The sequence below is a fragment of the Octodon degus genome, unplaced genomic scaffold (assembly GCF_000260255.1).
Source record: "Octodon degus isolate 3935 unplaced genomic scaffold, OctDeg1.0 scaffold00002, whole genome shotgun sequence".
NCBI classification, from domain to species: Eukaryota; Metazoa; Chordata; class Mammalia; order Rodentia; family Octodontidae; genus Octodon; species Octodon degus.
Window position 1 is genome coordinate 25,249,970 of NW_004524578.1, and position 11,083 is coordinate 25,261,052.

Consider the following 11,083-nt stretch of genomic DNA (forward strand, 5'->3'; position numbering starts at 1 on the left):
TTTTTTTTGTATACATTGTCTTTACCTTAAATCAAGTACATGCTACCCTTGGTCCTGGCCTCTGTCTATGCCCTGGAAAATAAAAGATAGTATTTTATAGAACTAGGACATTTTTGAGCAGGAAAAGACCTTATTGCTTTTCTTTCTCAATTCTAAAATTGTAGTTTTCTCCAGTAAGAACCAAAGTGTTTGACAAACTCAGCTATACTAGTTGCACAATTTGTTCAGGGCTGTATTTAGACTAGAGCTCAGGTCTCCTGTTACCCAGGCTGGTGTGCTCAGTCATTTTTAGACCTCTTAACTGAAATACAAAGTCCTTACGATTTAGCAATTACAAATCTTGCTGGCTTAACAAACTTCATGGAAAGGACAGTGCTGTGTTCTTAGCACTGAGGAGACCAGATCAATATTTTCCACTAGAAGATGGGGATGGGAGTATGTCCTTGGTAGATGGAGTTGTGAGTGGCTTAGAGATGCCCTAAGTAGCTTGCCTAAAGCCATGGGATACACATGCTATCTAGTCTCTGTCCAGGGCCCACTCACTGACCAGGCAATATTGAACAGAACTGAGCAGCCTGTATGGGTAGTGAGTAAAAAATCATCTTTGAAAAATCTAGAGTTCCAATCAGAGGTCTACCTGGAGGTGGGACTCAAAATTACACTGCTTGTAAAGTTTAGAAGCCACAAGCCAGGGAAACTGATAGCAGTACTGAGCCCAAGGCTGGTAAAAACTTCTGCACAGCCACATAGAGTGGACTTTTACCTGGGGCACACAGAAGGCAGCTACTGCCTAAGTTCACAGGGGGAAAAAGCCGAAACACAGCTAAAGAACATGTCTATAAAAATATGAAATGAACTTCAAAACAAGTATGCTTAAAATTTTCAAGAAGTAAAATAGAAGAACAAAAAGTCTTATGAGTAGAACATTAAGAAGGGCATACTTCATTACAAAGTTGATTCTCTGTGGGCATGTTTATCTCAAATATAATGTTTCTAGGACTGATTTAACAGACAAACCAAAGATCTGAACTCCTTGATGTTCCTTAGTGGTGGCTATCTTCCCCTTCTTTTTCTTTTTTTTTTGGGGGGGGTATTTTTTTCCATAATTTTATTGAGAAACAAATAGCAATGAGACAGTTTCAAATCAAATTGGTAGGACAGTTTCAATAATTAACACATTGCATACATTCTTCCTAGTGGTTAATTGCTGTGCAAGATTCAGACATGATGTCCTATTCCTGATTTCACCAGAGCTGATGAATAAATATAGTTATCTTATAAAAAACACACCCAACCCTCCTAAGGCAATTACCAATATACACTGCCATTTCCATTGCATAGTTTTTGGCAAATTCAGTCCTGTGCTGTCATCTCTATGTCCCAGGTGTGTTCTAACCTCTTATTTTTTCCGGCCTCACTCACTTAGTTATTGCCATAAGCTGATTCTTTGTAGCTGTTAAGATGATAGGCCTAACCTATAGATATCCCCAGAACACTCATGTGTTAAAGCTTTGTCCCTCCAAATGGCACTGTCGCAAGGGGGTAGAGCCTTTAAAAGGAGGAGCCTAGTAGGAAGCTTTAGCTTCTTGGAAATATGCCCCTAAAGGGGATTGTAGGATCCTAGATCTTTCTCTTTGCTTTTTGTCCATGCGGTGAGTGGATTTGCTCCACCACACACACGTACCATGATGTCCTGCAACATAGCAGTCTCAAAAGCTCCTGATAAAACAGTCAGAAACTACAACTTCCAAAACTAAGCAAAATAGGGCCAGGAAGATAGCTCAGTAGAATAAGCACTTTCCTGACAAGGACAAGGGCCTGAGTTCAATCTTCAGTTCCACAAAAAAAAAAAAAAAAAGAAAAAAGAAAGAAAGAAAGAAAGAAAACTCTACAAAACTAAGCAAAATAAATGCTTTCTTTTTATATATTTTTTTCTCTTTATATTGATTATCTCAAGTATTTGTTATAGTATCAGGAACCTAACTAATGTTTTATATGATCCCCATTGTTTTATATGACTCAGTTTTTTAAACAAGATAATTTTATCACTGTTAAAAGCTGGAAATAGAGTCACCCACAAGTGCCTTTCATGGTAACATATTTGTCTCAGTTACTTTTCTGTCATTGCTTAAGCAAAATACCCAACACCCAACGTGAAAGGGGAAAAAGTGTATTTAGCTCATAGTTTGTAGAGGTTTCAGTCCATAATCAGCTGGCTCCAAGGCAGGATGGCACATGGCAGAAGGCATCGCAGAGGAGACACAGTTCATGGTGAGTAGAAGGTAGCAAAGCGGCAAGAGTCTAGACAAGCCTCTCTCTGTCCCTTTCATTGTATCCAGGCTATGGGGATTAGAGCAATGCCAAGCCAATCAGTGGACTGCTTTAATAATCACACACGCTTTACCCCAGAGGTGCTTTAGATTCACCTGCCTCTGAAAAAACTCCACCTATAACTGTGAGGCTTTGGGGGAACATCAAGACACAAACCATGGCACATTGTATTTTTTAAATTTCATAGGCCCTACTCAGAGGATGCTCCATTACTGATTTAAATTAAAGTTTACATTCAACACTGGGACAGAAATCTGCAGAAGCACCAATTTTGCTTATGTATAGACAGATGCATCAGATCTCAGTACAATAAGGAAAGTCCATCTTAAAAAAACAGACAATAAGCTGGTGTAGTAGGACACACCTGTAATCCCCTCAGATGTAGGGATGGTCAAGAGACAGCTATCTGAATAGAAAGATAGTGTAGTACACTTCACAGAGTAGGGAAAATGAACCAGGGCCCAATTCTAATTAAAGCCAAAGGCAAGAAACCATTTACAGACCAAGTAAATTAAGTGATAGTATACCAAATGTTAGGAGTAAAATAGGGAAATGTTAGTTTGAAGACTTATTGGGGGGTCTTGTGTTAGAAATCCTAAGTTATTTTCCCTATTACTAAAGTGCTTTTTTTTTCTTTGTTTACTTTGAGGGACAAAACAGTCAGGAGCTACAACAGATCTTACCTATAGTCCAGGCTGGCCTGAACTCATAATTATCTTCCTGCTTCAGCTTCGGTAGTGATAGGATTACAGGTGTATGGCTCCAGGCTAAGCTCTAATACTGTTTCTAAGGAAGATAGATTTGTTTTCTAATATCGGTTGTATTAGGGTTACCTCATACAAACTAGTATTGCCCATTTTCTAAAGGACTTCTGCAAGAATAAAAGAAGTGTCCTCTATTAAAGTAGAGATAGTTGAAATCCTATTTATACTTAAGCAGAGGTGACTTTTAATTGACTTACAGAAGCACTCAAGTGGTAAGTGTAGTGGGTTAGCTTTGATTTTTTTTTTTCCTTTTGGAAACATATTCTGTAGGACCATTTATTAAAAGCCATTTAATACTACATTAAAGGAGTAAACAAGCATCTTAGGAAATTATACTTAAACCAATTAAACTTATAGAATAGTGCTCTGGGCCAGGCCACCCATCCAAAAGGCACGCCCAGAGCAGGAGAGGCACGGAACCTGGCATCAGTCCGCTGGCAGCCAGTTAGCCCGCCACCTGACCATCTCTCCCTAGAACCATGGAAAGAGACAGTCTGATCCAGAAGGCCAAGCTGGCAGAGCAGGCCAAGCACTATGAGGACGTGGCAGCCTTCATGAGGGGCGCAGCGGAAAAGAGTGAGGGCCTCTCCTGTGAAGAGCGAAACCTGCTCTCTATGGCCTACAAGAATGTGGTGGGCAGCCAGAGGGCTGCTTGGAGAGTTCTGTACAGCACTGAACAGAAAAGCAATGAGGAGGGCCCAGAGGGGAAGGGCCTTGAGGTCCGAGAGTACCGGGAGAAGATGGAGACCGAGCTCCAGGGAGTGTGTGACACCGTGCTGGGCCTCCTGCACTCCTACCTCATCAAGGAGGCTAGGGAGGCCGAGTGCCATGTCTTCTACCTGAAAATGAAGGACAACTACTACCACTACCTGGCTGAGGTGGCCACCAGTGACGACAAGAAGCGCATCGTCGACTCTGCCCGGGCAGGCTACCAGGAGGCCATGGACATCAGCAAGAAGGAGATGCCCCCCAGAAACCCCATCCACCTGGGCCTAGCCCTGAACTTTGCTGTTTTCCGCTATGAGATCGCCAACAGCCCGGAGGAGGCCATCTCGCTGGCCAAGACCACTGTTGACGAGGCCATGGCTGACCTGCATACACTCAGCGAGGACTCCTACAAAGACAGCACCCTCATCATGCAGCTGCTGAGAGACAACCTGTCACTGTGGACATTTGACAACGCCGGGGAAGAGGGTGGTGAGGCTCCCGAGGAGCCCCAGAGATGAGCCTGCCTGGGGCTGCTGTCTGCCCTGTCCTGCCCTGCCCGCTCCAGTTCCCAGCCACCACCCAGAGGACTTGTACACTGGGTAGGAGGCCCGGTCCTTTCCAGACCTTTTCGAGTGCACCGCCCCAGCCCCGCCTCACCAGCCACACTGTCACAGTGGCCAGCTGGGATCTACTCAGCACGCACAAGATGCGGTGCACCCTGCCCACCTCTACTCCAGGCAGGCGCCCCCTTCCTCCACCCCTGACCCCATTTCTATGGGACCACTTCCCCACCCCCACTCCATGCCTCCCTCTGGCCCCTGCCACCTGTTCCACTGGGGCTAAGAACTGAACCGTGTGTGGAGGCCGGGGGAGGGTGTGTGCATGTGACTGAGAGAGTGAAAGCTGTCTTCTGGGTGTGACCATGTTTCCTTTCAATAAAGTTCTGCTGTGACAAAAATGAATAAATAAATAAATTTATAGAGTAGTATTTCAAAGTGGCAACTGGGGAGATTCAAATGGAAAGTCTGGGATTCTGAGCAATACTGGACTTGGAATTCAACTCTAATCTGATATATCCCAGTTCCTTTACCCTATGGACTCTGTTCTCCAATTGGAGATTAGTTCTTGGAGTCTTGATTTTCATGTCATTGCCCATTCTGTGCTGCTTTTGTTTTTTGTTCCTAAATAGGAAACATTCTACTTTCTCTCCCTAGTTGACCTTTTTGGAACATATCCCCAGATTATCTATTGTTTGTGAAGAATAATAAGTAAAAATGAGCTGTGATCACTCTGGCATTTTGTTTTTCAGTACAGGAGATTGAACCCCATGAGCGTTAAGCACATCCCTAATACTGCTCTGGCTACCCTGGAACTTCTGGCCCTCCTGCCTCAGCTTCCCAGTCACTTTCCATGTTGTATTTAAGAAGTATTTGCCTAGCCAAGCATAGTAGCATCTGCTTGTGACCCCACTACTTGGGAAGTGAAGGCAGGAGAGTCGCCAATGGTATTAGCTACTTTCCTGTTGCTGGAACACAAAAGGTAACACCTATAACTTACAGGAGAAGTGCTTTATCTTGGCTCACAGTTTCCAGAGGACTTAGTCTATGGTCAGCTGTCTTCAAGGCAGGAACAGCTTGGCAGAAGGGCCTGGCAGAGAAAAACTACTCACCTCAAGTTAGCCATGAAGCAGAGAAAAAATGGAAAAGCCAGAACCAAGAACACACCCTTCTAGGTCATGCCCCCAGTGACCCATCTCCAACCAGGCCCAATTTATCTAGGTCTTCTTTCAGTTCTGTCAGCAAGTTTGCATGGTTTTCATTGTTAACTACTAGAGTTTTCGATATTTGTAATTACTTACATGTAAAGTGGTAATAATGGGGTTTTGGTGCAGGTGCAGTAAGATTGAACATCTTTCCCTGTTTGATTCTTCAGCTTTCCTCCTGTTTGTATCCCTTCCATATTTACCAGTAATATCTCTGTTTGCATGAACTTAATGATCTCTTATCTTTCATCTGTTTTGCTTGTTTATTTTCATTAATAATTGAGATACTTCTTTTTTCAGCCCTTAACAGCTGAAACGACCTCTTCACGTTTTCATTCCTTGTCAATTTTATGCTCTCCTGTTTTCTGCCAGCAGGAAATTCTGATCTCTCTGATGTTCTCTGACATGTTCTAGCTTGGATGAATTTTGAGAACTCCGATGTGAGAGCAAAGCATGAGGTTATCTCATCAGTGTCCCTTGGGCCATGCCCAGTTTATCTCTGTGTTCATCTCATCTGTGCACATTCCTCGTGGTTCACCGAGTTGGACGTTCAGTGATTCTGGTCCAGCTGTGCACATTAGAACAGACAGACATTGCTGCATCGCTGGGCAGAGCTCGCGTAGCCCTCTCACCTTTGAGCCAGCAGGCAGCACCAGGGGATGGTTATCAGAAGATGCAAGCACCTTAATCAGTGTTCTGTAAACTTCCTTAAAGCATTATAAAGATCTGAATATTGCAAATTTTCAAGAAAAAAATGATTTCTATTAGCCTTTGATTTCTGTAGGCTACCATGTAGGTTTTCTGTGATTTCTAGGTCAGAGCTACATGTATCTATTTGTACCTTACAACATGTTCCTTATGTATATTAGAACTTGTGGATAGTTAAATTTTGCTTCTCAGTACATAAACATTTGTTGAAAACCAACTTCATACCAAGCCCTGTGTCAGGGACAGGAACTATAAAGATGACAATGGCAAAGCCATTTCCCAGTAAAATTTATGGAAGCCAGTATGTAGGTAGGGGTTAACTAGTCTCAGTGCTGTCTTCTCAAAGAGAGGAAAGGGAAGGTGGAATCAGGACTAGAACTTTTCAAGGAAAAAAACCTATATGAGTGCAAACTTGGTTGGGAAGATGGAAACAGAGAGTTAAACGAGTACCTGCAACAGATGATTCCTGGGCACTGGAGGAGGCCAAAAAGAAAGAGACTGGAAGAAGTTAGTAATCAGATTTCTGTAATCCCAGACTTGCTCACACTATTTTTTTTTCCCTAGATTGCTTTACAAAACCGTTTTGCATTTGGCCAGTTCCCACACACCCTTATAGGCTTCTTAGACTTGTGATGGGAGTGTTCTTTCTTGCCTCCTTCCCCCACCCTCCTTTTCTTTGTTGGGATAATGTGTCACTAAGTTACCCAGGCTGGCCTTGAATTGCTGGGCTCAAGCAATCCTCTTGCCTAAATATTTCAAGAGTTTGTGGCTATAGGCATGTGTCATAGTGCCCAGTTTGTGCCTCCCACTTTACCTAGGGGGACCCTCTTCTGCCACTTGTCCCTACTGTTCTTCTTGTCATATTGCATTTAAAATGGCTCTTTTTCTCCTCTTAGTACAGCACAGACTTATTGTGGTCAGCTTGGAGTCCAGTGCCTATAATATATGGCACATAGTAGGCTCTCAAGAAATATCTGATGAATAAACAGTAAAATCTCTGACAGGTAAATGAGAAGCAGGGGGTAGTTAGCCCAAAAAAAGAAAAGGGATAATTCTAAACCTAAAGCTTGAGACCCTAAGGTTTTAGGGGACTGGCCAGATAGCTCAGTGGACTAAAGCACCTGCTTAGGTAGAGCACAGCGGCTGGAGTTCAATCCCCAGTGGGCCATACCAGCCCTACCCTCGGGTCATGCTGAGATAGCCATTGAGACTGGGCATAGTGGCACACGACTATAATCCCAGTGCTTAGGAGGCTGAAGACAGGTGGATCACTATGAGTCTGATCTATGTAGTGAGACCCTGTAGACCCTGTAGACTCTGTAGACCTAAATATGAAAAAAAAAAAAAAAAAAGAGTCTAAGGTTTTAGGGATAAATACCTATTGGGATGATAACAGTAATAATTGAAAGACTATGTATTTGTTTCTTTTCTCCATGGTTTAGGAAGATAACAAGATAATGTGAATTATCAAAAATCGATTATGTGCCTAGTTGTGTTGCAGATGCTGTGGGAATTATGGTTACACTGCACAGACCACTTGGAGGTCAGGCTGGTCTCTTATAGTTACCTCTGTGAAATAACTGAACAAAGCCAGTCCACAACTTCGATCTTCTATCTGTTAAGCAAAACCCTTCAGAAACGGTTGTTCAAATGGCTTAAGCAACTTGCCCAAGTTACTCCTCTCTATCGCTAAATGCCTTCTTCAAAGGCACCATCACTGTGGTCTTTCCCTAGCTTATCTGTGTGGTGACCTTTAGTGGTTAGTTTGATATGTTTCCGTAGCACCCTGATATATGGAAACAATGACCTAAAATCAACAAAAGGAGATTTACCAGTCATAGTAAGTCCTGTATTTATTCCAGCTGTTAAATTGCACAAACATGACACTTAGGAAGCCTGGGTTAGTGAGTAGACATAAGAAGTAGGTTTCTCGATGTCCAAATATTGAATATAGTTGTCAGTGTAATAAGTTTTTCTAACACCATTTATGTCCAAGTTTAAGTTGTCTTAAGAGAAATACACGATTCAGATCAAGATTCAATAGTTTTACAAAATTAAAACATATTTGGAGTATCATGCTCAATGTGTGTTAAGAAATATTAACAAAGAAATTACATGTTATATTGATGAGAACCTAGAAGTAATTTGTGTGTAGGTCCAGTTGTAAGAATGAGATGTTCCGTTTGAGAAAGTGAAGACTTGGAAGACATGCCAAGGCTCTGTCTGAAGGGTAACCCTATGGAAGCCGGGGCAGGGGTGAGTTCGATTCCTTTAGGAAACAGAGCTGGGATCAGTGAATAGAAGTTACACACTACAAGACACCTTCTCATTATCAAAAAGAACTGGCTATTGGGCTGAAGATGTAGCTCAGGGGTAGGAGCCATGCTCAGCATACATGGTGCTCTGAGTTCTATCCCAAGTGCACACGGACACACACTTGTCTCACATGAGTCTTCGGAGATAGAATGGACTGCCCAATATAAAAAAACTGATGGGAGAAGTGGGAAAGGAAGGAAGGCAAAAGGAGAAAGAAAGAAAATATAAGTGTATAGAGAGATTTTTTTATACAAAAATAGTTAAGATTATTATGTAAAAAAGATAATTATACAGCTAATATCGCTTAGTTCATTGAAAAGTTTTTGTGCTAATCTTCAGACAATATTTCATGCTCTATCTCCTACTAGCCTATTTTATCATTTTATTTTTTCTCTTTAAATAAAAAAATAAGCAATGAAATAGACACTTCTCAAAAGAAGTGTAGTCAATAAATACATGAAGAAATGTCAACATTGCTGGCCTTTAGAGAAATACAAATTGAAATAACACTGAGAGGCCAAGCCAAATAGCTCAGTGAATTAAAGCACCTGCAAGCAGGAACAGGGGCTGGGGTTCAATCCCTAGGCCTGCTGTGCCAGCCCCGCCCCCAGGGTTCGCTGAGACAGCAATTGAAACTGGACGTGGTGGCGCATGCCTGTAATCCCAGCTCTTGGGGGGTTGTAAACAGGCGGATTACTACAAGTCTGATCTAGTAGTGAGACCCTGAACACCTTGTAGATCCTTCCCTAAAATACAAAATAAAAGAAGTAACACTGAAATTCTACCTTTCCTCAGGGGGAAAAAAATGACCATCATCAAAAACTCAAAATCAACCCTGAAGAAGATACGGGGTGCGGGGGGGGGGGAGAGAGAGACAGGGGGGGGGGGGGGGGGGGGGGAGAGCTCTTCAGTATCACTGGTGGGAATGTAAACGAGTACAACCTAACAAATCAGTATGAAGATTCCTCAAAAAAATCAAAACTAAGCCAGGCATAGTAGTATATTCCTATAATACCAGCAATTGGTAAACTGAGGGAAGAGGATTGGTGTAAGTTTGAGGCAAGCCTGGGCTACATAGGGAGTTCAAGGCCAGTCTGAACTTATAGCATGACCCACTCTCAAAAAAAAAGGTTAAAGATGTCATTTTATAGTGACACATGCTCACCCACATTCATAGCAGCTAAATGCCAGGAGCAGCCTGTATGTCCATCAGCAGATTAATGGATAAAGAAAATGTCTATCCATATCCATATCCAAGCACAACGGAGTACTACTGTGCCACAAAAATGATAAACCAAATCATTTGTAGGAAAATGGATGCACCTTGAGAACATAATGTTAGATGAAGTAAGACACAGTGTTAGATGAAGGAAATAGCAAAATAAAAGTTAGATACTAAGAAGTAAGATAGAGCTTTCTGAAATAGGAAGAGGATCAAGAGATGAAAGGGGATTTCAAAAAAAAGAATGAAGACATATTAAGTACATGTACCAACTATGCAGAAGGAATATAAATGTTGTGTACTGCAAATAAGTACTAATAAAAAACTCAAAAAAATTTTAAGAAAAAAGAAACAGGTGGGGTGCAATGCTACCTCCAAGATCCTGAGGTACCCTAGATGCTGTTCCCACTGAAGCAGGAGGAAGGCTGACCAGTGCAGTGCTTTATGATTCAAGGGCCACCTTCTGCCTCCAGCCCTAAGAGAGTGAGACAGGAGCATTTCAAAGATAAGGAATAGAAGCTCAGAGCAGTTACCACAGGAAGTTGTCAGAAGTGGTGGACAGAGCCGAGCCTTGTCAGGCCAGCTACCTGGGTTATCTTCTGATGTTTCTAGGAGTAGAGATTTATCCTATAAGAAATCTCTACCTGGTTCTCGTTTTAATTTTAGAACTCTCATTTATCAATCACATTATAATGTAGTAATTGTAGAAAACTAAATACAGAATCCAGACATATACACACACACATACACACACACACACACACACACACACACACTTTCCTTCTTTCTTTTGTGATTTGCATTTTATCAACCAGGCGTGTAGCAATCTGCTTTGGCTTCATTCTTGTTATGAGCCAGGTTCCTCAACAACTAAAAGGCAAGTTCCAATTGCTGAGGTGCTGCTGGTACAGAATTTTGTCACCAACTCCTGCAGACTCCCTTGTAAAAGGAACCCCCAATAGGGAAGGGGCAGAAAAAAAGCCAGTTGGCAGATTTCATAATAAACACAGGTCAAACAAAAAGGATTCTTATATTAGAAAGCAGAAGAAATTAAATTACATAGCTCCAACGAAAGCATATGTCCAGCCAATTGTGATGGTTTGTGCACGTCATCTCAACTTCTTGGGAGGCAGAGGCTAGAGGACCACTTGAACCCAGGAGTTGAATACCTGCCTAGACAACATAGGGATGGCCTATCTCAAAAACAAAGTATTTTTATAACCATTATAGTTATTACCTCCTGTAAGTCTTAGGATAGAGGGCTCAGAATTC

The 11,083-nt window shown here is 42.1% G+C and overlaps 2 protein-coding genes across 7 annotated transcripts in view; both read left to right on the forward strand.

Moving 5' to 3' along the window:
- Positions 1-11,083, forward strand: part of Frmd5 (FERM domain containing 5) — a 362,213-nt gene that overhangs the window by 236,528 nt on the left and 114,602 nt on the right. The window lies entirely within an intron of this gene.
- LOC105741537 (14-3-3 protein sigma-like) lies at positions 3,575-4,321 on the forward strand. Its single transcript, XM_012513665.1, has one exon. The coding sequence runs from the start codon at positions 3,575-3,577 to the stop codon at positions 4,319-4,321; it is 747 nt and encodes a 248-aa protein (XP_012369119.1).

Coding starts and splice junctions, on each gene's coding strand:
- LOC105741537 (XM_012513665.1), top strand. CDS start 3,575: ATGGAAAGAGACAGTCTGATCCAGAAGGCCAAGCTGGCAGAGCAGGCC.